Consider the following 26,376-nt stretch of genomic DNA (forward strand, 5'->3'; position numbering starts at 1 on the left):
CAAATAAGAAGGCTAATTTCATGTGAAGTTCGTCACCAGAATTCTCAACCTGCTTTGATTTTGATGAAATTTCCCATGGTCAAAGTGTAAATACTTGGTATAAGGGCTCCTGTTCAGCTGCACTAGTCCTTCAATATTTGACCCATTTTGGACCCCACTCACTAAAATCAAAGGAGATCTAGTCAAACATGGCCTTTTTTTGATTGATTTCATTTATATTGGATCACACATGCTTTAACCCCCTGGTGGTAGTACAAAGTAGATTGAAGCAAGCCAGTGAAAATGAAGAATGATTTGTCAATGTTTGCACATTTCTGTTTTTTTCTGTGTTTGCTTTCCAGTCATTTTTTTTTCTTTTAATTTTGTAAGCTCAAGCATTTAGTAAAACAATACTCCTGAGGCTTAAAATGGCCTTGAACATAAAAGGAAGCCCTGAACTGCTGGTATCACATCCCTGCTGACACTGAGCTGGGGGTGAATTTTGCACCAGTGAAATACAAACATTTCTTATTGAAAGTCGGGCCATTACAGAGACATGTGACGGGAAATGATTTAATGTTTTGTCTCATCTAAGAATGATTTACTGTATAGGGGCTAAGAATGACTTCCGTTTGATACTCTAATTTTGACACTTCTGTCTTAGTTCTGTCTTAATTCCTTGATATACATAATGCCTCCCAAACTGGGATTTTCCAAGCGGGAAGACTATGCACTTGCCTAGTTGTCCCCCCTGAAATTATAGTTGGAGCTGGAGTTCAAAAATAAAACAGTGGGTTTCATCTACAGAGGTCACTTAAAACTTATCTCACTCACTGAAACCCATTACGAATCATTTTATCTCCAGAGGGAAAATAAAAAAGCAACTGGCAACATTGTTTGGAACAGGTTATTAAGCAGTATCTGAGGTGAACTCTGTATGTAATGTAACTGAAAGCCCCCAGGCATGTTGTACTGTGAGCAGGAGATGGAGAACAGCAGGGTCAGCTATCAGACGGAGGTTGTAGACTGTGTCATACCAGTTATCAGCCACCATGGATAGGAGGCCAGGCCGGGCTTGGCAGAGAGCTTAATGATCTCACATATCTATTTGACCCCAAAGTACAGAGATGTTCATAATGTCGAAGAATAGCAAGGTGTTGGATTAGTCATAGCCTGGTAAAATGTAGATCTACATAACAAACCATCCTCTTTAAAATGTATGTGTACAATGTTCTTCACAAAGAAAACTGTGATATATAACAGCCCTCGGTCTTCACTAATGCTAAAACAAGAGATGTGTCTGGAAAGGAAAGGATGTGTTTCAATAATACAAACTCCCTATGCCATCCAAACGGTATACCGCAAAACTGGAATATTGCTTTGCCAATTGATACAATTGATTGTGCAGCTTTTGCACATCTCAACTAACAGTTAAAAAGAATCTGAATGACCCCCCCCCCTCCTCTTTCCAGTTGCTCAAATGATTCTTCCCTCTTTTGCTCTTGTTTTCCCGGATGCTCTTCAGTGCATTTCTCCAATTTCATTTGTCTCCAGAACAAAAGGTCACCCTAATGGTCTCACCTTTCTCCTAAATTGGCTGCTTTAGCTACCAGTACCACATCTGCAATTCATTCGGCATGCTCCTTTTCACCTCGGAGGTTTGTCGAAAACCTTGTTTACCTAACCCGGAGGGTCTGTTCTCACACGGTTCGCTCCGGTGGCTAATTGACATTTCGGCAACGTGAGGGAAACTGGAACGGCAAAAAAACAAACAAACAAACAAACAAACAAAACAACTAGAAGATCCAAACCGAATTAGGACTGGCTCAAATAACAGGGCTGCCGTGCTGAGTGGAACCGGAGTGACGCAGTGTGAGAAGAGGGTCATCGGTGGGTCTTGGCGTTATTGGTGACCGTGGGGTTTTGCTTGAAATAATGGCTAGCCCTTTAGAACGGCATGTTAAATCTTGACCTGAAACCTCCTAGGGATCGACAGAGACACAGTGGCGTCAGGCAGAGCTCCCACAGCTGCAGGGCTGGGCAGAGAAGGGAATGCTGACACAGCCAAAGATGGTAAGGAGACAGTCACAAATCGCCTTTTCAAACGCGGTGCTAAGCTTCCCTCTGATGTAGCCTGTTGTGGTGCTAGATCGTGCATTGATGCTGGAAGTGAAGACTAATGCTGGGTAGAACTGTGAGATCTCTATCGTGTGAAAACATACAATTTGCTACATAAATGAGATGTTTTGGATTAAATTGTTTAGATGCTATTTTGCACGCTTAAGTAATGGCCAGCTATCTTGGAATCCAGTTGCATAATTTGCACCTGCTATGTACAGTTGTTCTGCCTAATTATTACCTGCTTGTAAAGATGTTTCTTTCTAAAGTGTGTTGGGCCTGTAAAGACTCTTAAATGAAGATAGCAGAACAAAACCTGAGACCGAATTGAATAACTTTAGAAGGCTACTTTTTACACATATTTTATGTATCCAAAAAGTTATCAGCATTCGGGAAACCCTTAGAAATGGAAAGTTCTGTGGACATAAATACACTATGAATCACACCTGAATTACACCCACTCCCTATGGATTCTCAACATCTCTGCATGGCTAACCCCTACCCAAATTGGAGAACTGCAGGCGAACTGCTTCTCTTCAGACTCCCACCTACAGACATTCTTGAAGGCAGTGTTTTTACACTGATACGGCTTCAACACATTTACTCAATGATTTTTATTTTTAATGGTTTGGGCAATTATTTCCTGAGGCTCCAGGCCTTTACTCTCAAAGCCTTAATGAGCATACCATTTGTAGTTTTAGTTCTCTATACATAAAACTACAGTAGGTTTTAATACTGAAACTGTCATGTTGCCAAAATTAATTAGTTATTTGTCATTAATTAGGCTATATCAGCCAGTTTTGTTTTACTTAAGATGTGTCCGTGTATCTACATATACAGTATGTTGAAGCAGGTAATATTTGACTTTGTCTGATGCACAACTTATTAACAATTTTTTAATTCCCAAGTAGACTCAAGTGAGTGAAACATAAATCCTCTTTTTAACACCTACGTTGTTTCCTACTAGATTTACATCATTAACCTTTCCCTGTTATTTTCACACAAGTAGTAAGCTCTCTTTCGTCTGGAGCAAATGGTAATTTTACTTAAAATCTTTATTTAAAGAAAATATAAAATTAACCTGCAGTGGGTAGGATTAATCTTTGAACCGCTTCAGCTAATATGTTTCCCAAGCAAGATGGATCCGGCGCATAGAGCCTAGACTCTTAACATTGTATATCTCAGGAACTGTAACAAAGTTAGACACCTCACAGACTAGGTGTAGTCATATGGTGCTACTCTGATGTTTGAAGTAGTATTTAGGCTTATGTCAAGCAGCCCATGATCAAAGTTAACAGTTTAAGCTGTTCACATTTTAAAGTACTTCAGACAGATTAGAAAAGTAATAAGGTTGCTTGTGATGTCAGTGCTACAAACTGACCAGGAGTTCATATGGATCAGGGTTCAACATATCATTACCTGAGCCTAGCAAAAAAGAATCAAGTCAGGATAGGGAGTCGAGAGCCTTCTATTGAAGGCTGTGTTTGACCTCAAATTGACACTGAAGCTTAGTCATGTGAATGTTGGCACTGTATTAAAGCAATAAATATAGCAAAGACAGAAACAAATGGTTTATCAATGGCAAGGTTTTGTCTTCATCACTCAGATAGTGTTATATATAAAATTGAAATATTTGTAGTTTCCATTACTTGTAGGGGTGTATAGAGGACTTACAAAGGAAAAGGAATGGTTACCAGGGTCTGATTAATTTGGAAAAAGACACGGCAGTCTGCTTGAACTAATGGTGAAAGATGTGATCTTTCCTTGAAACCTTAAGGCTGGTGCCCTGTTGAGTTTTGAGTGCTTTTTGATTGAAAAGCTCTGCAGGTATCATAAACACATTTCATAAATGAAAAAAAAAACTCTTAATAAAATTTTTAAAAAAACTTGATGAGTTTCTCTTCAGGTGTCTTGTCCTTTCATAGATTGAAAGTCATTTCAGATTTTGACGCATTTTGAAAATATAACATAAAACACATTGGAAGTAGACTGAACTTCAAATTTAGCAATTGATATTTGAGTATCTATACTTAAGTATTTGCAGTGCCCTACTCACACATAAACATGATATAATATTGAGGAACATTATTAACTACTTATTTAGCTAGTGCTTTTATCCAGAGCAACGTACAGTCACACCCATTAATACAGCTGGGTATTTTAGTGGAGCAATTCAGATGAAGAACCTCACTCAAAAGCACAGGAGCCGTGTCTCATGAAGGATTTGAACCCACAATCTTTCAGGTACATGTCAAGAAGCCTAACCACTGCTCTACACTTCCACCTGCATGTCTGCCTGGACCAGCTGTTTACTAGTGCAGTATTGTCTACAAATGTTGTTGTTGTTTTTTTTGCCGCTACAGTATGTGCATTGATGTTTTCTTGAAGCATTTTTTTGTCATTTTCACACAGCTGATTTGAATATTTTGCTTAGAGTCTTTTGGGTTATATAATTTTAAAAAGCACATTAAGCAAAATTATGTCGTCTGTATTCTAAATTACGTGACAGAATGCCAAAACCCATGTTAAATCTGTCAGTTCTCATATTTCTGTAATCTTCTGTGACTGGCTTTCCACAGATTTTATTGGCAATTTGTGAAAATAGAATTTAGAAGCTATTATCCAGTAATCCTAGCATCAGTTGTACAATATTGCACAGTCTATAATGTGAGTCCCTGTAGCACTATTTTTAAGTTGAAGAACGGAACATTTGACAGATGAAAGGGGGTGTAGGCATTTCTTTATCACCTGCTGTAGTTTAGTCATTAGTTGATACACTTTGCTAATTAAATATCTGGGTATATTCTGAAAGACAGTCCTCTCTCAAATGAAGTATTTGATCACCAAGATGTATTACATCCTTGTCTTTTAACTGTTACTTGCTGGGATAGGCTCCAGCTCCCCCATGACCCTAAATTGAATGAAGCAGTTACAACATGATTGGATGGACACAATACATTTGCACCAACAGCCCATATGCTATAGGTGTCCAGTGTTGATTATAGGCATACAAAGAATATATTGTATATTTGACACAGGTTTATTTTTATACCTCGGTTTTAAACCAACTACTGTACCTGTGTAAAAACAGATTCAGAAAGAATTATTGATATAGATTTATATGGTTGAATATTTTTTATCCCATTGTTTCTCTCTTTATTAGAGGTATAAATCCAAGTGATAAAGCTGACACAATGACAAAACAGATTTCACAAAATGATATTTTCCAGTATTCGGAGATTCAATTATCAAATTTGTTAATAAGAGTTATTGCTATGAAATGGGAAACAACATATCATTGAATAATGTAACGTAAGCAATTTATTTTTAGTAAATTGTTGAGAGGGTTTAAAGTTAGATAAAAAAAAACATTTAGGGATTTTTGTGCTTAACATATTTCACTTTCCATGAATGTAGAAAAGATGGTGACAATTTGTAGGGGAAAAAATCTTTTTTAGTTTCACTTATCGTTAATATCTTTATTAGATTTCCCATACTAAAGTTTGCAAAATATTTATTTTGGCCAAATTATTTAAACACGATTTTTTAAACATTCTGACTGAATATGTTACATATACTTTACATATTATTGTGAGCTCTAATTTTAGGCTTTCAGATTATTCTGAAAACTATAATATGAGTTATTTCTTTGCAGTTATAACTTTTAATTAAGACTTAATGAGGAGTTAACTGGCTTGAATATCACATAACAGGTTAGGGTTACCAATATGATCACTTCTAATGTATTTAAATCCCTTGAATTTGCGATCCTGTTTTTTCATAATGGTGTAATCTAAATTTCGGTTTAACCTCCTATGTTCTACACTTATACACATAAATGTGTTACCTCAGTTATCTAAGTAAAACTCAAATCAAAATATGTTGGTATCAAACTGGCAGGGGATGAGGATAAGGGAACCTTATACAGTATATCTCTATATCTCTGCTGAAGATTTGAAAGACTGTGGAAGGTTCATTGACCTGATCAAATTATTGAAGAAACGTTCCTCATGTTTTCATATTCTTCTGGGCTTTGCATGAAATTTTCAAACCTTTTATGCTGTAGTGTTATCCCCTCACACACAGCCTTGGGCCCCATTAGATAACATCTACAAAACAGGACAGAAGTGACTGAATGGCCTCTTCTCATTTGTAACCTTTATTACAGTATGTTCTGTTAGGCAGACAGGAACCTGAACAACAATGATGTAGTTAAAGAGTTTAAAACAACAGTGAGCAAAACCAGCACATCCGACACGCAACGCTTTAGCTGCACAGCTTCGATAACTGGGTGATAGAAATTAGCATTCTGTAACGATGATTCAAATTATAAAATTAAACGCACATTTTATGCTAATGGCTGAATACATTTGGTGGAAGTCAGAATCTTAAAATAAGTGTTTGCTTGAAGATAAGCGCACCAGACTCTGACTTCTTCAGTTTCTTTCCCCAGGGGTGATCAGCTCTACTTCAAACACCTGCTCCTCAACCAGATTGCTAAACGAGCCGCAAACATTGTTCCACATGACAGCAAAGCCATGCTGAAGGGCTCTCATTGTTTCCCTGAATATTTCAAGAAAGGGCGACTTTGTATATCTGAAAAACTCTGTGTCCCAGAGGATTCAGATTTGACTATATCAAAAGTAGAGAAGAAGTATTTTTTTCGGGGGTTTCATTAGTTTTGCTTCAGGGCTGGGGGCACTGTGGGTAAGCTGTACTTGTTTGCTGTTAGGGACAGCAGTTCCGTGTCAGTGGGTGCAAATATAGGCCACAATCCTGGTTCTTCAACCTCCTGGACTGAGTGGCCTCTCTTGTTCTCCTCCCAGATAATCAGCAACATGGAGCCTCAGGTCACAAATGGCCCGACGGCCACCACAGCCAACGGGCCCTCCAGCAACAGCCGGAGCTGCCCGTCCCCCATGCAGACTGGCAGCTCCACTGATGACAGCAAGACCAACCTTATCGTCAACTACCTGCCCCAGAACATGACCCAGGAAGAGTTCCGCAGCCTCTTCGGCAGCATCGGAGAGATTGAGTCCTGCAAGCTGGTCCGGGACAAGATCACAGGTAACTCAGTGAGGACAGAGGGGGGCTTTGGGGCTAAACTGAGACACCTGGATGGAAACTGAGCCCTGGCCTGTTCTTTGCACATTGGCTTCCAAGTTTTTGTTGGACTGAGAAGAAACACTCATATGAGGAAATGAGGGGAAAGGCGTTTCCATTCACCATTTTTTAAAAAATTCATACAGTTCCCTGTAATAAGTGTTTTGTTATTGCCCTATTGTTCAAGCAATTACAGAAAAGCAATCAAAAGCAAAGCAAAATAGGTATTACATTTTCACTTTTTTCTTAATTTATTCTTGCCTAATCCCTGTGAAATAAGTTTTGTGAGGCAGAACTGGCTAGTGCTGGCAACGTGAGAGAGGCTTTACTGGGAGACAGTAATAAGATTTAAATATATTTTCTCAGATTATTATATTATTTGTCTTTCCCCTGAAGTTGATTTTGCTGAAATAATGCAGGTTCACCAGTTGGAAAGCCATGCTGGATTTCCAAATCAAAAGAAGAAGCAAAAGTAAGGAAAAGAGTCTGTCTCTGAAGTGACCTCAGGGTCTGATTTTTGATTAATGACCTGCTCCAAACTGTAGTTGTAGTCACTTTTGTTAGGCTAAACTTGAAGGAAAAGAAAGACGATGCAGAGTGAGTTTCCTAGATTTGGGTTTGCTGATGATATCAATCAAAATGACTTTCTCGATTTTGCTGTGATCTTTTCATTATACCCTTTGTGAAAAGTAAAAACACAGTATGCTGCCTCATACTTACTTGACAGGTTGTGGCCATTGTGAGCCACAGTTAAATGCTCTTGCTTTGTGGCAATGAAAGCAATAAAAAACAAGGTCTACTGTACGCCTCAGATTTTTTACAAGATGGTATAGGTATAAAAATATCAGCTTTTTTGAGACACGTTTCTTAAATCCAGATTCATGAGATCGGTGAGCACATTCAGATCGCTGTGCGGAATCAATCAACTTACTTTGAAACGTTTTTCATGTGATAGAGAGCTGTGAGGCAGCCAAGCACGGAGACAGCGAAAAAATACCCGAGTGGTTTACTGCACCCTGGTTGAAAGCAGCTGTTTGATTGGAATCAGTTCTCTCGCATTCTCTCTGGCCCTTTACGGGCGGTGATGTGACTGCCAGAATTCAGCTGGCCCAGAGTTTCCTAGCTAGACAGAGAGCAGAGGTGTGGAAACTGCATTCTCCAGCTAATAATGCATCTGATCCAGGACTAGTGAGTGGGTGGCAAGCAGATAGATGGGGAGGCTATTCTGAGATAATACCAGATAATGGCTTACATTTTATATCCTACTTAGCGACACTTCTGCGCTTGATAATCTTATTTAAAAGGCCAGGATAATGCAACAAAGAGTTTAGCAACAAAGGGAAAGCACTGAGCTTATGTACTGTATGTCTGGAAAGCATCACCTCTTGAATAGCGGACATAGGTGGAGATTAGGGGTCAAAGTTCAAGTGAAATGCTGAAGCCCAAGCTTTGAGCACCAAGACGAATGTTATCGCCTTTAATTTGTCAGCGCAGTTTTTTTAGGACTGCTCTGTTCTGCCTTTTGAAAAGACTCCATAAATGCATTTTTTCGATACTCTGGATGTTTCCGTCACACCCAGTGTAACTTCAGCAACTGAACTTGGTGAAGATGAGTTTTCGATTTTTTGCTTAATCTCTTGTCAGAGTTGATGGATCTGAACCCATCAAGGGTGTCAGGAGCTTTCAAATTCATGCATTTCCACCAATTCCCATCGAGTTTAGCAGATTGTAGACTCCCTTACTTGCACTTGATCCTTTCCAAATCAGAGGCTACCATAATGTGCAGTATGTGTTTAGTTATTCAGCTGAATAATCACAATTTCGCTTTACCTTTTTACATTTTTGCTGGTGTGATGTTGGAATTATCTAATAAATTCAAGTGTATCCTCACATACAGTATGTTATGATTGAGTGTAGGATTATGTTACTGTAGTTTACAGTATGTCTTTTTAATTCAACTCTTGAAATACACTGAAGATCATTATTCATGTTTTTAAATACAATAAATCCAGATAATAGATGCATTTCATTACACTGGCACAATGGCACCTGTACTGCAAGAGTGAAGTTATAATCATTATAAAATATTACTCAATATTTCTTCTGATGTTAACTCCATTTAATCAACAATCAAATCAAGAATGTAACAGCAGTTGAGTATATCTCAATAGGTTGATCCAATACTAAAGACCAGAAGTTATACAGAATTTAAAATGAGCTGTTTCTGAAAGGTACCTTCATATAGTCAGTTCCTACGTAAACACAGTCCCGGTGAAGCACCTGATATGCTCCAGATGACACACAATTTGAAAAGAAATATTTAATGGAATATATTAAGGAAGTGTAGGAACCATAGCCTTCAGCACACACAAATGGAGCATTGGTTAGACAAAATCAGTTAGTATCCTCATTAACTGGTGACCTGGTCATCTAGTTTGGCACTGACTAAATAGTATGTTTGTGCTTAAAAGAACCCAACAAAGGAAAAGCTTGACATGAAAACAGGATTAATTTTGCCACATATCTGTGATTTGAACACCTGGAGACATCTCAGTATTTTTGTCCAAGTCTGAATGATATAAACACCTTTATACTACCATAAAAAACAGCCCACATAAAACAAGCTATTTCAGTATACTCTGCTGTTGAACACTTGGTTATCTGATTAAATAGGTCCCAAAGGTCTATCAGGCATGCAGAAATGTATATATCAGTCTACTTCCTACTATAATATAGTCAATTCTATGTTCTAGCATACTTGTTTTAGTGAGATGTAGTGAAATGTGGGAAAACTGCATTTGTCATTTTGCAGGCATTCTACAAATGGTACGTTTGTTAAAAATATGCATACTAACAATTGACAATAATGTTGAGACAAACTACAAATTGGAAATGTGTTCCTGTTTTCTCTGAAGGAATTAGTAGAGGAAGAAGGCTGTAATCACAGAATGAGTTTATACTTGGCAATTATTGCATGCAGCAAATTGGCTTATGTAACACAATGTCAGAGAGGTTGTTAATGTTTATGTACTCTTTCCGTTTTCTCATGAAAATTCCTCCTCCAAAACATCTTGGATTTCTCCATGAATTAAATTGTTTTCAGTAGCACCAGCAGTTAATATTTGCTTGCAGTAACTGCTAACAAGAAAAACTGAGCCATTTGTATAAGCGTTTTGGGAGTTTCAATTTAGAAGAATTGCCAACTTTTTGTCTTCTAAAATCATGGACTTTCTGGTTAGTTGGTATTAAAATTATTTTGGTTTGGCTGGAAAAGGTTCCACCTTAAATTAATAATTGGCCATAAACTTATGATTCAGTGAATTGCTTTAGGCAAAAAGCACATAGCTGGTACATACAGTAGCTGCAAAAGCTGAAAAAAATAATCCTGATCTCTGGGACTTCCATTATCTCCATGACATCCAGCAGTGCTTTGACCATCATTTTGTTGGGAGCCCAACAGAAAAGAATGAGTCAATAAAGGATAGAACATGGGAAACCAAAAAATATTGTAGTGTTACATATAAAACATGTGCGAACATTTGGAGCAGTTTCTTTGTAGGTGATTTGTTCAGTCACGTGATTCAAGATCATTTGAAAGAGAAAAACAATTCACAACATGTAGGTTTTAAGGATCACTCCTGGTTTCCGGTAATTAAACTATTCAAGCTCGCTATATTGATCGAAAACTCACAGTCCAGTCTTTATAACTCATGATTTAAGAAGCTTTTAAGATCTTCTGGATTGGGGCTATCCAAGATCAGGATCAGGCAAGGATATCCCCGATTATCCATACAAGGTCTTCAGGCTGACATAATGTGCATGACTAATTTTTTTACATATTGGCTTGTTTGCATGCACTGCATGGTGAATCTAAAGAAAGACAATTTCAGTCATTGCATCTGTCTGACCAGTTAAAAGAAGGTTAGTTTGGCTAATATGGTATTCACGAGGAATGACAGCAGCCGAAAGCTTGGGAGAAATTAGAATCGTTTATTGTGTTGTGGAGATTTGGCGTAACCCGCTTGGCTGAGGGCCAACCTCCCGGCCGTTGGACGGGGAGGATAGGACCCCCATGTGACCAATGGGGTAGCTGCAAATGTGGAGAGGGGGTGGAGGAGGGATGCAGAAAACAAACGAGGAAGAGGAGAGGGTGACGTTTGATATTTATGGAGACCGGTTGCTTACGTCGGGATTAGTGAGAATTGCAGCAGCTGTGTCGAATGAGCGCGGCTGCCTTCATTCCTCCCGAACTTTCATTAAAAACTCCATTTAGGCTTCTAGGAACAGGAAAAGAAGTCACTGATTCTGAAAACCTTCACAGTACTGCACACTAACCATTGAAGCCAATAATCTTCTGTATCATGTTGTGCTGTTCTGCACAATACCATAATAAAACAGCAGCTGACTAATTAATATTCATTGCACAGCAAGAACAAACTATGCAAAAGTCAGCAAAAAAAAGTGTATATGGAGTGTGATCCAATTTCATTACATTTTACAAAAATAAAGTCGTTTCTGCAGAGCAAGCCTAAACAGAATTTGCCTGCTGGTGTCTCTGAAAACTGGACAATAGATATCACTTAGAAAAGAGAGACTGATTAAACACAAATGTGCTTAAGAGTTATTTTTACAAATCATTGAGTAGCTCTGTGTAATGGTAGGGGGTGAGCTAGTTTGGGGGTCTGATAGTTTTGCTTTTAAGTGATTGCTGCTCAGCCGAGCTGATTTCCGTCTTTTTTTTCTTTCTCCTGCATCAGAGATTTATGAGGCCCTTGTATCGCGATGCAGGTTGTCCAGGTGTGCCTCACAAGTGTCGGCTGCCCATTATTTATACTCCATCTGGCCTGGCTCAGTGCTGCTCCCCTCTGTGCTGCTGCTGCAGCCATGCCTTGCTGACACCAGTGTGGCACATGGAGAAGGGCATCTGGTGGCCCACAGCCCTGCAGGCTGCTACCGTCCTGAACAGATCAGAGACCTACAGTAGCTCGAAAACGGTCATTGTAAAACCCAGTTAATGTCCAACCCACTACTAGAGTTCCTTCTAACAGATACGTGGCTATAGCATTTTATCATAAACGTAAAAGTAAAAAAAACCACCCCATGATAAAACAAAGGACCTCTTTCATTGATCTGCTAAATTTACTATTTAGAAAAGAAAATGGTGGGCAATATTAAGGAGAGAGCGAGGAATAGCCATAAAGCAAACACGTTTTTTCCTCCCACAGCTCAAAACCATACTGGTAAGTAAATTGGCTTCTGGGAAAGTTGGTCCTGGTGTGCGTGTGTGTGTCCATGTGTGCCCTGCGATGGACTGGCATCCTCTCCCAGGTGTATCGTGCCTTGTGACCCCCAAGACCCCGTATTGGGTAAAGGGGTTAGAAAATGGCTGGATGGGTGGAACACATTAATTTAGGTTGATGGAAACAATAATAGCTATAGCTTTCATTACATGTATATACGTTGCTTTGTTTTAGATAGCAATGGGATTCTGACGTTTTCTGATTTTCCTAACTACTGGGTAGGAAAACAGTTCTGCAGAATGACACCATCTGCTTTTATTATAATGCGGTTAAATAAATGTATGAACGTTTTCTACATCTTTCCACTTTTTTCCATGTGGAACATGAATAAATCTCAAAATGTTTTCCAGTTGGGCTTAATCTGTTGTATCCAGTTTTCTTAAGCAAATACCCAGCTCATAACGTTTAATGTAGACAAGTGCAGGGTACTATGGGCGGATAATGAAAACAAATTCTAAATACTAAATGAGAAGCACTGAGGTAGAAGAAGCTACTTCAGAAGAAGACTTAAGTTGTTTATGTCGACACATTATTACATCTTCTAGACAATGTGGGGAAGAAATTAAAAATGCAAACAAAATGCTAGGATGTGAAGTTAAAAGAGTAGAATTAATAAAGCGGTGTTATTGTAAAATTGTATAATGCGCTGTTAAGGCAGTCCTTAAGCTATTCAGTAGTCTATCCATCTGCGTTATGCTGATTAACAGTTATTATGCTGTTTATCAGCTTATTTTTTCACCCTTTTCCTTGAAAAACTAGCTGCCACCTAACGCTTCTGTCCTTCTGTCTGTGATACCTCAGTGTAGTGTAGTGCTGTGCACTTAACTTAATCTTCTCAAGTTCCACTGGCCAATTAGCCAACCCCATCCAGCTATCGGAAGAGCTCCTAGCTCCGAAGATCCCTCTTTCAGTCTTGTTTTGATAAGGTATACACTCAGACAAAACAGCAATAGGTTTGATAACTTGTACCTTGCCTTAATAAGCATAGACACAGACTGGCTTTCTCCTCCTCCGGCAGCTCCCAATACTCAAAGCTCAGGTATGTCCAATTGAACACCTGCTTCTGAATACTTTCAAGGGCCATCTTGGCTCAGGTTCACGCTGAGCCAAAATGGTGGCTTCCCATAGAAACCCCTTGTCACTAATACCACAGTTTTTAAAAATCAGCTTTGTATTTAAAGCCTTGGACTTGCAGTGAAGACATTATTATTTGGGTTTTTATTGCTGTTTATTTAGATTAATAAGGAGTGCCTATAAAATAAAAATTCTACAGTAAAAGATTAGTTACAATTTATGTAAATCTATTAAAAATGGCTTTGGATTAATTTAGCATTCTAATCAAAGCTTCGTTGTTGATATATTCCTTTCAGCATTTGTTTTGTACTGTAAAAATGAGGACAGATTTTATTGCAAATGCGAATGTGGCAGTTTCCAATAATTTATCAAGAGCACTGACTCTTGATAAGGCTGTGAAAATATCATGCTTTGCCTAAAACTGTTTTAGTATAATTGCTGCAAAAATAAAATTGCTACAAATGCCCATATGATCTTAAGGAATGTTTTAATTATTTTTAAATTGAAAGGAAAATACTTTTTTTTTTCCTGGACTTTAAACATAGTAATTGAGGACAATACAAATACAGTCTGAATTATTTTATATTGTATTTTTAATTTTTGAACACATTTTTTGATTTAGTTAGTGAACACATTGTGCATGTAAATAAAAAAAAATATTAAATTTATTTAAAAAAAATAAAGACATTTATAACTATATATGGTTTAAAAAATGATACTGCTGGGCCTGTAGTGTAGTAAACAGTAGAGGTTTTAGAGTATTTTTTGTTATGGGTCACACATTATCAAGTTTATACCCTCTTAAAAAGGAAGTTTTTGGTTTGTTGTTCTCATTGTTTGAGGGAAGGTGAATCTTCTTAAAATTCCTTTGCAAGGTTACAGTAGTATCTTCATTATCAGTAAGCATATTGCAGTCCCAAGCCTGTAAACCAGGATTTCTATGTGTACATGCCATTTCCTGTCATTAACCTCATATCAAAATTAATAAGCTCCATTTTCATGCAAATAATGAGTTTCGAATTTTTAATTTGATTCTATGCAAGTTTCAAAACTAAAGTCAAGGAATTCTAACAGTGTTTGTGTGTGGAAAGTGGATGCATTTAGGCCAGTCTCTTGTGATAACGATTAATTCCATTGCATAATCAGTCTCCCAGTTTCCATTCCCTTCAGAGCTGGGACTTATGAATAATACCGGTGTCTCATGCACTGATAAAAGGCACGGGGACATTTTCTCTTCCCAGTGAAGAAGCTTCATGCTGTTTTCTGTGGCAATTAATACAATGCAAAGGAGCATAAAATTGCTTCCTTAGTGAAAAATTGAGCATAGAAAGCTCATAATCTTTGAATAATTTTCAGTCCAATTTGCAATATTGTAAACCGATGCGCCTTATACAGCGCTCCTTAATACATGACAAACTGCATGGGGGGAAAAAACATCTGCTACACAAGCTCTGAATGTTTTAAAGGCACAATATCATTCATGTAACAGCCTAGATTACTCAGAGTGAATGCAGATAGGTAGCTTGTAGTATTAATATTAGCAAATATATTCACACGGCCACTCAAGACCAAAAAGTGAAAAGGTGTTCCATGTGCACAGTTGAACATGAGCCAGCGGGTCCTAGGAGCTGGATGAGCAGGAGGGGAGGGGAGACAGCTGGCAGGACCTCCTGAGGGAGCTCTTTTTTCCCTGTGAAGGGCAGAGTGACCTGGGACGGGTTCGATCTTAGAGAGGGGGTGTGCACCTTGGAAAGCATCATCTTACAAGCACTGCGCGGTGAGCTCTTGAAACTCTGTGTGGCTGCATGTGACATCTTTAAGGCAGGCCATCACGTCATAAACCTGCTATTACAGGGTGCGTCGGGTCGTATCATTAAGTTGCAAGACAAAGAAGGCTTCCCGAAATTAAAGGCACAGAGTGAAAATTCATGGGGAATTTCACCCTGAGAAAGATTCGACCTCAGGTTCCTAATTTTTCATCGCTAGAAAATTAGTATTTCTTAAGAAATGGAATCCACTCTGCATTTCTTATGTTTGTTAATAATTATAAGGCAGGAAGGTTAAGTTTGACACAGCATAGGTGATCCTGAAAAATGCCTCATAAATCAAAAATAAGCACACCAATTTCCAATAAAAATGCATGTAAACAGGGCATATATTCTGGGTCCATTTCTGACCTGAGGGTTCAACTCCCTAATAGCATTCTTGTAAAATGTTTATGTAGTCATGCAAAAGTTATATTAAAACTGGATAGTTTTTAATGTTGGTTACTTTTATGCAAAATGTGAAGGAAAGACTGTTGTTAGTGTTGGGTGGTGAGTAGATGGATCTGAGCGAGCCAGCCTTTTAAATTCCATTTATTTTAAAATCATTTGAATGACATTGCAAACATTTTTCCAGTATTTGTTATTTTAGCAAATTATTAATTATATTTAGTTTTTTCAAATCTTTTCTATATTAAATGTTAAGGTTGTTGATTTTGTTGTTTGTTAAAAGAAATTACTTTACATTCAGTATCATACTTTATTTTAATTGATTAACTGTTCTAAATTAAGAACTGGTATACATTCTTGAGACTAAGTAGAAAAGAAAATGAGCAAATTGAGAGAAAATAAATTATGAAGTAGATATAATAGTAACAGTAATACGTTGTGGGTTGCTCAACTCTTCAAACTAGACAAATAAAAACCATTGGATCAGAGTTTACCGGATTATAGTTTGCTATTACAAAACTTTAAATCACCTGAAATATCAGTAGAACATTTTTTAATAATAATGGGTCATCTATATTGTTTCAATATTCTACAGATACTGTACCTGCAGCTACAGTATAACTATTCTTATCCACTAAGGAACAGTAATATCTTAAAATTGTGTAATTAATTCTGAAGAAAGACATGAATGTGAAAAGTGAGTGTATCACATGTGTAAATTAACAAGTCTGAAACAGCAGACGTGATAAAGGATACAGGTCTGTGTTCTGTGTTCTGTGTTCTGTGTTCTAGGGTATTGCATACTGTATGTGCAGTCACCTAAGGCTGGGAAAATTTAATAAAGTCAGATGGCTCTCTATTATCACAAGCTATTTACTGTGCAAGACCTGTGCATTGATTTAAAATAAAGGAACTTCGCTGCATACTTCATCTCATGAAGGTCATTTTGATATAGTTGTAACAGCTGATTGAGAATTCGACATCCGAGCTAAATTAACCTGAAGCACTGGCTGTACTTGTGTTGTGAAATATGATCATATTTGAAATAAGTGTTGCGTAATGCAAGAGCATGGAGTGCTACTCTAGTGCTGGATGCATTTTGCATGTGTTGAAAATCGGGCTGCTGATTTTCATTAATGTCGCATCATATTTTGTTATTATCTGCACAACATGAAAGAAGGCAAAGGCCTGGAAGGAGGGGGAGGTCCCACAGATCTTTTAGAATTCATACATACTGTAGAGGTTTCTAGGATAAGAAATCATATTTGTTTCTTATTGGCCTGGAACAGTAACATGGGAAACTGCATGGCTGGCAACTTAAGTATAGATGCAATGGAAGATGAAAAAAAAAATATTAAGCAAGGGTATTGTTAAATCTTTTGCCAAAACAAGCTTCAAAGCCCATCAGCATTTTGTTTGACGCTCCTTTCAGTTTTACTTGTTCTGCCTGCTTCACCGTTTCCCTCGCTCTCTTGCTCCACTGTCCCAGACTCCCCTAGGGCACTGAGGAACCAGTAGTGGTTCTCAGCAGGCTGGTATATTTAGCCTGATGTCGATGGGATATCACAGATATACAGGTCTTTTCTTGCACAACCTTCCAAGACACCCAGGCTACTCAGATACTGCTCAGATACTTCCCTGCCTCAAGTGTTGTTTGTAACTTGTAGAGTTACTTGTACATTGCTATAGTAATGGTTATTTCTATTTTACAGAATACAGCTGGGCTCTTGCCATTTTATTGTTCGCAATAAAGGTCGCGGAAGGTCACAGTTCAGCTCCAGGTTGAGACTGTGAATAAGATTTTGTTTCTAAGATATTCGGCTAGTTAAAGAATTATTATTGTCATAAATGTGTTTTTTCAATTGAATGTGTTGGAAATGCCTTCGTTTTCAGCAAAAACTAAGAAAATTAAAATGTTACAAATGGGTGGCACGGTGGCACAGCGCTTAGCATTGTGGCCTTGCAGTACTGGGGCCTTGAGTTTGTTCTGTTCTTGGGGTGCTGTCGGCATGGAGTTTGCAAGTTCTTCCTGTTTTGTGGCCTTGCAGTACTGGGGCCTTGAGTTTGTTCTGTTCTTGGGGTGCTGTCGGCATGGAGTTTGCAAGTTCTTCCTGTTTTCATGTGGGCTTCCTCCAGGTGCTCTAATATTTATTCACAGTCCCAGAGACATCCTGATGGGTTAAAGGCTTCTGGGGGAAATGGACCTAATTTGTGCATGCGTGTGTGTCTGTGTCTTTGTGTGCCCTGCAATGGACTGCCAGCCCATCCAGGGTGTATTCTGACTTGTGCTCTTTGCATGCTGGGATAGGCTCCAGCTACCTTATGCCTCTGTAGTGGATATAAAGGTCAGAAAATGAATGGATAGGTTTTGACTAAAGAGAGAAAAGATTAGGTGAAATTATGTTCTTATGCCCCTGATCAAGAATCTTTAATTCAGATTGCTCCACTGAATGCCCTGTACAAAAAAAGGGATTCCAAGTTGTCATTTGAATTAGAATTTGTCTTTAATTAGCTTATCCGGTAAAACAATGGAACAACATTCAGATTTATACAGAAATGTCTGCTATCTATCGCATCCAGACTCTCCAAAATGTATCACATATCTCAGTAGCCAAAATGTCTGGATTTTTTTCCCCTATGAATATAAGTTTCAACGGCTTAAGATATTTTAGCTTCCAAGTTTCCAAGTAGCTTTCCCAACTTGATCATATTCTTTTTTTCCTGAATACACATATGCAGGCATTTCTTTAAAAAACAAACACAACAATGAGGCTTCGATCTGTGAACTCCAGCCAGGATCGAGTCACTAGCTAAATTTTTTTTCACTAAAGTAAAATTTTCACAAAACAGATCTAGTCACATAGCAGGGCCATTATGTGACTTCACCACAACAAATCTTTAAACCAAAACTGTGGTTTTGCCTTTTAAATAGATTATCTGGCATTAATAGCTCACCTGGAGTGATAGTTGCCTGGCAAGTATTATATATCGACTTATGGGTAATCCTTTACTATTGCAATATGTGGTTTATTTTCATAATCGAACCAAGCATCCACCAAATACCTTACAATTCAATAGAAAATCCTACTGTGAACACCAGTGCCTCTCTGGCATCTTTTTACAATACACATTCTAGGCAGGACAATCTGTCATTGTTCTCGTTTTTTGATTTTCTATATATTTGAACTAGTATCAGGTGTTTAAAGATTATGGTAATGTCTTTGTCCAAATTCAAATTCTGTTTGCTTTGACTAGGCTGAATTCCCAACAGGAATCCAAGGTTTGCCTCTTTAGCTCTTAAAATATGCTCTCTTTCTTTTTAACTTGTTAGAGCATTGGTGCAGTGGTGTGGGGAGTGAGATATTTTTAGATCGCAGTCAAGAGAGTGGCACCTCTTCTGCCAGTATGTGTTAGCAGTCTTTTCTTATTTATACTAAAGCTGTAAAAATCATGCCAGGCTGGGGCAAAAGCTGTTTACCCTAACACAAAATAAATGTTGTAGGAAAGGGATAGAGATGGAACAACACAGTTAGGTTTAAAGAGCAGCGGTGCTGTAATATTTTTCTGCAATACTCCTGACTAGAGTCTATAGATACAGCCTTTTTGATCCCTGCTGAAGAGAGCTGGTCTGGCAGTAGCAGAATCGAGCCTGTGATGTGAGAATGCTGTGTAGTGTGTTGGAACAGCAAGCAGGCATAAAGATGCAGAGGCTTCACTGTAACTGTATGTCATCTTGAGTTGTTCAGTAGTACCTGTGCTCTGCAATAAGAAAACAATTCAGGTACTGTACATAGTGAATACTATGCTTTCCTTTTCATCTACAGATTTCTACTGTAAGTCTGTATAAATTCATCGAAATAATTAAATATAAAATATTGTGTGTAATTCTACAGAACTTTGATGTCTGAAGATGGCACATCTATGACAAAACACTAAATGGCAAGTCCTTGTTTATTAGCTTGCACATGTACACATGTACTGTATGTCAGTCAGGACCTGACAGTCATACTGTACATTAGGTTGATATTTCCTCTTTGAAAGTCAAATAATTACATTTGGAAAATGAGGACAATTTCAGAATTATTAGGAGTATTTTGGGAGCAGGATCACATTAACACACAAGAAACTGGGAGATCAAATATTCTTCATTTTCCAGTTACCAATGACCACAGTCTTCTCTCTTGCTCCCTTTGTTTTGTGTTGTTCTTTTGCCCATCATTTGCTGTCAAGAGTCATTTTTCTTACTCCACCTCAGAGCTTAGACATTTCCCGTTTCTTGCATAGCAGAAAACACTGCTTTAGAAACCGACAGGAGGAGAGTGCATTTGTTGTGACAATTTGAACTATTTTCTCCCCTCCTCCCCAGCTTAAATGTGATGAAATTTAAGACTGGCAAAACAGATTTGCTTGGGTTTTTACTGAAGGGGCTTTATCCTGTCAAGGTATGTTATCATCAACTGTTCAAATAACTGTCATTTGTCTTCTACTGGAGTGATTTTTCTACTCTTTGCTTCCTTAGAATAGTCTTTTAAAATCCAGATCAACTTGTATGGTGCTTTTCCTCCAAATGGGTTATTGAATATATGGCCATGAAGAGGAATTTGTTTGTAGTACAACCTAAATTAGATAGAGAGCTTAGTATAGCTGATTTGGTCTGCATTAATTTTGGGTCAATAGGAGTGCAATGTTACCAACAAAAGTGTTTATTGGGAAGTTTTTTGTTTCCCTTAAAAAAGAAACCAAATTCGCTTGAAGCTTGGCAAATGGCAGCAAGAATCACAGTTAAAAAATACATGTATTAAGGGCAAAATTTTATAAATTCCAAAATTAAGCACATAATCGTGAACTTTGTGAAAGCAATGTATAGTTGCCATACTGTCACAAACCCCTGGTCTCGCACATGGGCGAGAATGAGAGTTTGCGCAAATTGCGATGTGCTCACTAGTCACTATAATGACTAGTATAATGTGATGTATGAGTGAACAAGTACTGGTTGTGTAGTGGACATTTCACTGCAGAAACGTTCCACATGATCTGCATGCAGTTAACAAGAAGTATTTGTCTTCTTGTGAAGTAGATGAGATGTAAAGAGATGTACAGTATTCACAATTCTTCTTGTTTATAATGTCACAGGGCCGCTTCATCTTACCAGCCGTTTTGTTGCCTCGTGCTGAATCTCAGAATATGGTGCTACATTTTAAATGTAAATTTGTATTTTATGTATATTTTACTTTCATTGTGCTTTGAATTCCACTCATAAATGCTGATTCTTTCTAACCCTGAAATATAAAAATAGCTTTGCATTTTTTAGGCTTTAAAGAAATGACTCTTTGTGTCACTTTTCGACTGCAGGTACAGTAGTATGCATTTGTATTAAAACTGGGGACTAGTAGCTCAATTTATGAAGAAAGTGTTAATGTAACACAAACTTATACAAACAGATTACACCAATTTTTCTTAAACTCTACAAGCTGCATTACTAGGACATGACTTTTCAAACATTTACAGTATGTGGATTTTGGGGGGGGTACAGATTTTTCCTTAGAACTTAGTTTTGATTTAATTAATAAACTACAAAAATAAAACTGGAAGATAAAAGATTTGTCCCAGTTTAAGATATTTCATTGTGCTTTGCCCTCATCTTTAATTGTTACAAGGGAAAATGGAACATCTCACAATATTTAGAAAAGTCTTCAAAATGGGGCTTATACTCATTTTCTTTTAAATAAAGGACATAATTGTTTTGAAGCTGAAAATTTGCTTTTTGTCACCGTTTTCAGCTTGCATCGTAACTAGAATTGCCCAGAGGCATGTGGCCTTTTGCATGTTAGGGAGTTAGATGGTCGTTTGTTGATCATTCCACCACTGGATACTAACTCTCCTCTATGGCATTACTGAGCTTGCACTGTGTAAAATGAATGGCTTAGCAGGGTGTATTGAAAGGAAAGCATTGGTACAAGGCTTGTGCGGCTGAAATATGTTGACTGACTCTTTGCAATTTCAGCTAAGGATTGAAAATCGTTTTGCTTTAAATATCATTCACGACAGAGTCTGTGGAAAGTTTAGATACACTCTCCATCCCATATGTTTTTTGTTGCTTGCTCAGTTCAATATGAGGTGCTCGGGCAGGAGGTGTAGAGGTCCCATCTTAGAGACAGAGAGAGGAATGGAGGAACACAGCATGTGCTTTTGGCCATATGGTGACTTGCTCCATTGTCAAACAGTGGGACAGCAGTACGTTTCAGGAAAACGAAGAAGCAGTTTACATACAGCTCTTCCACTGGACCACAGTGAAGTGCATAACCGATATCTTTTCAAAATGAATTAATGCATAGTTTATCATGCACATCACATGTCCCACTTTTCTTGTCTCAAGGGCCTAAAACAAAATTCAGCATATTCAAAAAGAGACGACTTTATTTACTGCATGGATCATCACAGATATCTAATTTTTCTTTAACTTTTAAGTGTGAAAATAATAATGGATCATCATTTCATAACCATAACAACATTAAGGCTTAATGAGATCTATATATACTGCTGTGCTTATCAGGGTCAGTAGCTAATGGGAACATTTGAGGGAAAGAGTACAATAAATAAAAGAAGCTGTTACTGTAATGTTTGTATCTTATACACCAAACTAATTTTTTTTGTAATGTATAATATATAGTAGCTTTAACCCTGACTTTTAATTTCTTTTGAAAACAGGCTTAAAACATTTCTTTATGTTTTGGACATATACAAACATGTTTGGGAATTGAATTAGAAAGTCGGTAGAAGATTCATCCTCATTAAAAGCTCATTAAAAGAGTGATGCATCAATTAAGTATTGCAATTTAATTGACAATTAAAAACCATAAGTAAATATAACCATTAGTATAATTAAACTGTATGATGGTAATTTCTTTTGCATTCCCATCCTTTAGGGCATTTTCATTGTATTATATAAATGGAAGTGTTCTCCAAGTTTTCCGTTCAAATTCCCAAAAGTTTTTCACGGAGCACTATACTGTATGTGGGCCTGCACCCACTGTACAGCAGAACATTAGATATACAACACACAAGAGCCAAGGAGCTAACAAGTTAGCCACTTATATCTGAACTGCATAATAAGGTTAAAAATAACATTTAATCTAGTACAAGGTTGGGTTTAAATGTTGGTTCTTTGGTTCCCATAACAATCCCTCACTTTGTTTCTAACTCAGCCAGTTATATTTTTGAGTATTTTCTCATTAGGTGTGTAAACACCCCCAAGATAGTGTAAAATCATAGCTCATTCTTCTGTCTGTGTTTTCTGAAACAGGTAGATGGCTCTCAAGTGTCTCCATCCTGGTAAAATCTATCCTCAAACCACAGAGTTGCAATTGAATTCAATTGTGAGATTTATTGCTAATTGACAGCTAAAATTGGAAACCACTTCAGGTAAAATTGAAACCCATGGATGCTTTTTCCCCCCCTGAGTTCCGTTGTTTTCTGACACACAGATAATATTATTTAGTTTTTCCGACACATATTTTCCTCTGTTGCTGTGGATGAGGAATAGGCTTACTGCTGCTACCTGGCCTGTCTGCGATGGCTATTTCAGGCACACTGCGTAGTGGGCTGGAGCCGCTGAGTTGTTTAAACTGGAGATCTACCAATTGTTGTGACACGCTTTGCCAAGCCTGCCTGCCTGTGTTTGCCCACAATCTGTGCTGCGTTGCTTTCCTTCCCACTCAAGAGTGCGCTAAAGGGGAACAGAGGGGGGTAGGTAATAGCTGACATTTCTGTTCTTATAGCCATTATTACAAAAGCTTTTTTTTTTCCAGTGCAAAGAAAAAGGGGGCATATTTAATTCAAGAAGACTGGGTTTTAGTCACAGCACTATGCACTGTTAGTGTTGTATGTGTGCCTGAAAACCCTCTTACAGTGTGTGTGTATGTATATAATCCTTATAAATTATGATAATGAATACTAATTAGCTCTTGCAGTCTCACAATGCTGAGGGGGGTGGACCTGTCTGAAGAGAGTTCTAATTACGACTTTTGTGCAAATAAAGTCAAAGTTCGCGGCCATTTGAACTTTGCATGGAGCACATGCCAGCTAATATTGGGTTGCTCTTAGGGAGGTTCATCTTAAAATGTTGAAGGGTGCAATAAATTAAGATAAGGTGTTTTTCCCAGAAAAAGTTCTGGAACCTAATTTAAACAAGTGAGCCATTGCAGTTGCCAGGAAAAAAAAATCTTAAGACAAGTTGTACTGTATAAACAGATTTCCCAAGAACTATTTTAGAGGCTGTTCTGCAAATTGTATCGCCAAGCTTCAGTTTACTTTTTATTTGGTTTATTTACCATGTACTATGTATACCATGTATGTTAGATGTCATCTCATGTGATTAAGTTATTAAAATATATAGAATTTTTTTTTTTATAAAGTGATAGGTAGCACAGCAGTGCAGTAGTTAACATTGTTGCCTCACAGTGCTGGTGCTCTGGGTTCAAATCTGGACCTAGGGTCGGATGTGAATTTAGTTTGCATGATCTCCAAATGTCTGTTTGGGTTTCATCCAGATGCTCTTATACTATACCCACAATCTTTGCTTGGTAGTTTAATTGGCTTCTAGCATGAGTGTGTGCGTGTCTGTGTTTGTTTTTTTGTGTGTGCAGTGGACTGGTGTCCCATCCAGTGTGTATCCTGTTTTGTGCTGGTTGCTTGTCAGGATAGGCTCCAGCTCCCCATGACCCTGTTTTAGATATAGAGTTTAGAAAATGGATTAATAGATTGATGTATAAAGTGGTGCACCATCCATGTAACTTCCACTAATCAGAACCCAAGTCTCAGAAGTACTGTTGAAGACATACTGTAAGAGTCATCCATTCCCAAAAATGTTATTCACTAATTTACTTGGTGTGATAAATAGTAATAAGTAAAACTACCTACTTTACAATTATTTCCATTTTGTTTCTTGAGCACTCATTCTTCCAATAAGTGGTTATTTTTTGGATAGTAAATACAAGACCTGGGTTGTCAGCAGACATATCTGCAGCTGTCCAGCCTTTGTATTGCAGTGTATTTTGTGGAGATACTGCATAAGGTTAGATATGCAAGATTTGTCTGCAATACTGTGTACCTCCGCTGGATTCTGTGGGTTGTTGCATTTTCTGGAAGTGCAGATAGTATTTGTGCCTGGATTCTGGTTTCATGTCTCTCATGTGATTAAACCACAAGTGAGTGTGTCTCAGTTTTTCCTCAGCACACTTGTGTTAGTAGGCGTGCATGTATGTTACATTATTCAGGAATCTGTTGAAGTGTGAGTATAAACTTCTGATTTCCTAGCCTTCAACTGTGTCTTTTTGTAACATGCTATTGGGATTCTTGACATCTGCACGTCTGCTCAAGCCTGTGTTTTTCTATCTTTCCTTGCACTGTACACGTGTCCCTGCAGTTCACTGTGTATCACAGTATGTGGCATCTGTGTTTGTATCCTAATGTGTTACCTTTTGCCACTATGCATTTATAAGAATGGAAATCCATCTTTCCCTGAGCACAGAAAGAACAGGCATCGGACAAGTCCGATGATGCCTGTGTCATTAAGTGTCCGGATCCAACTCTTTAATGACCTTAGCCTGGTCCTCAGAACTACCATCGTTGTGTTTGGGTGGAATGTGTTAAACAAAAAGGAAAACAACCTGCCTCACAAATTTCATGCTGGGCAATGCCAAACCCACCATCTATAAGACCTGGAAGAACAAGATCTCAGTGAGGATGTTTGTGACGTTAGCGAGGAGCTAGATGAGATTATAGTTTCTGGATTATAAACAACTGAAGAGTGTGTGTTTGAGAACATAAATTGGAAATTGGTTTTTCACTTGTAAATATTGAGCACAATGTCTTGTTGGTAGGGAGTGGGGCATACAGTATTTGTCTTTTTATTATATTCAAATAAGTAGCTGTGTTAGCATGGATAGCTTGTAAAGGAACAGGTTTATTCCAAAGCAAAAGAAAAGAGACTAACTTTTCGGCTGTGTGACACCTGAAGAAGGCTCCACAGCCAAAACGTTGTGTCTCTTTTCTTTTCCTTTCAGCACGGAATAAACCTTTTTGTTACATTTGCTATAGGAAGACCTATGCTTTTTTTATTGTTTGGGTATTTTCACTCCGATTTTAGTCGTTTTTTTCTCCATGTGACTTAACGAGGTACGGTATTAAATTCAAAAGTCACTGCCAGCTTGTGTGTGTGTCAGTGCGCGCGTGATGACGGGAGAGAGCCGGGCTGCTTTCCCTGGTGAGAGTGGAGATCCGGTATGGGGGCTGGCTGCCGGTGGGTGGAATCCCCCCTTGGAAACGCCGCTTCAGGAAACAGCTGCTGCTGCTTGTCCTACTTCTCAATCTACCCGGGGGAGCCGAGCAGAGAAACATCACGCTCAGACTGCCAGCAATGCCAAGGGGGCAATTAGGTAGAGAAAGACAAGCCAGCCCAGGACTGGTGGAGAGCTACAAAGGGAAAACACCAAAAAAGATCCTGCTGTTCAGTTTGTATAGGGAGAAAAAGATATTACTAAGGGCTCTAAATTATTGTGCTTTGAAAAAGGCTTTGGAACAATTAAAGG

The 26,376-nt window shown here is 38.1% G+C and overlaps 1 protein-coding gene across 14 annotated transcripts in view; it reads left to right on the top strand.

Annotated features, from left to right (window-relative positions):
* The window catches only part of elavl4 (ELAV like neuron-specific RNA binding protein 4), a 108,501-nt gene that overhangs the window by 52,642 nt on the left and 29,483 nt on the right, over positions 1-26,376 (top strand). For 11 of the 14 annotated variants that reach the window (XM_088598985.1, XM_088598983.1, XM_088598980.1 and 8 more), the window contains 2 exons: positions 1,966-2,052; positions 6,924-7,164. In XM_088598985.1, coding sequence (XP_088455111.1) covers positions 1,966-2,052; positions 6,924-7,164 — 328 coding nt within the window. The remainder of the gene's footprint in view (positions 1-1,965; positions 2,053-6,923; positions 7,165-26,376) is intronic. The other 3 variants (XM_088598990.1, XM_088598995.1, XM_088598991.1) reach the window with 1 other exon arrangement.

This window comes from Lepisosteus platostomus, chromosome 11 (genome assembly GCF_059453375.1).
Source record: "Lepisosteus platostomus isolate fLepPlt1 chromosome 11, fLepPlt1.hap1, whole genome shotgun sequence".
In the NCBI taxonomy this organism is placed as follows: Eukaryota; Metazoa; Chordata; class Actinopteri; order Semionotiformes; family Lepisosteidae; genus Lepisosteus; species Lepisosteus platostomus.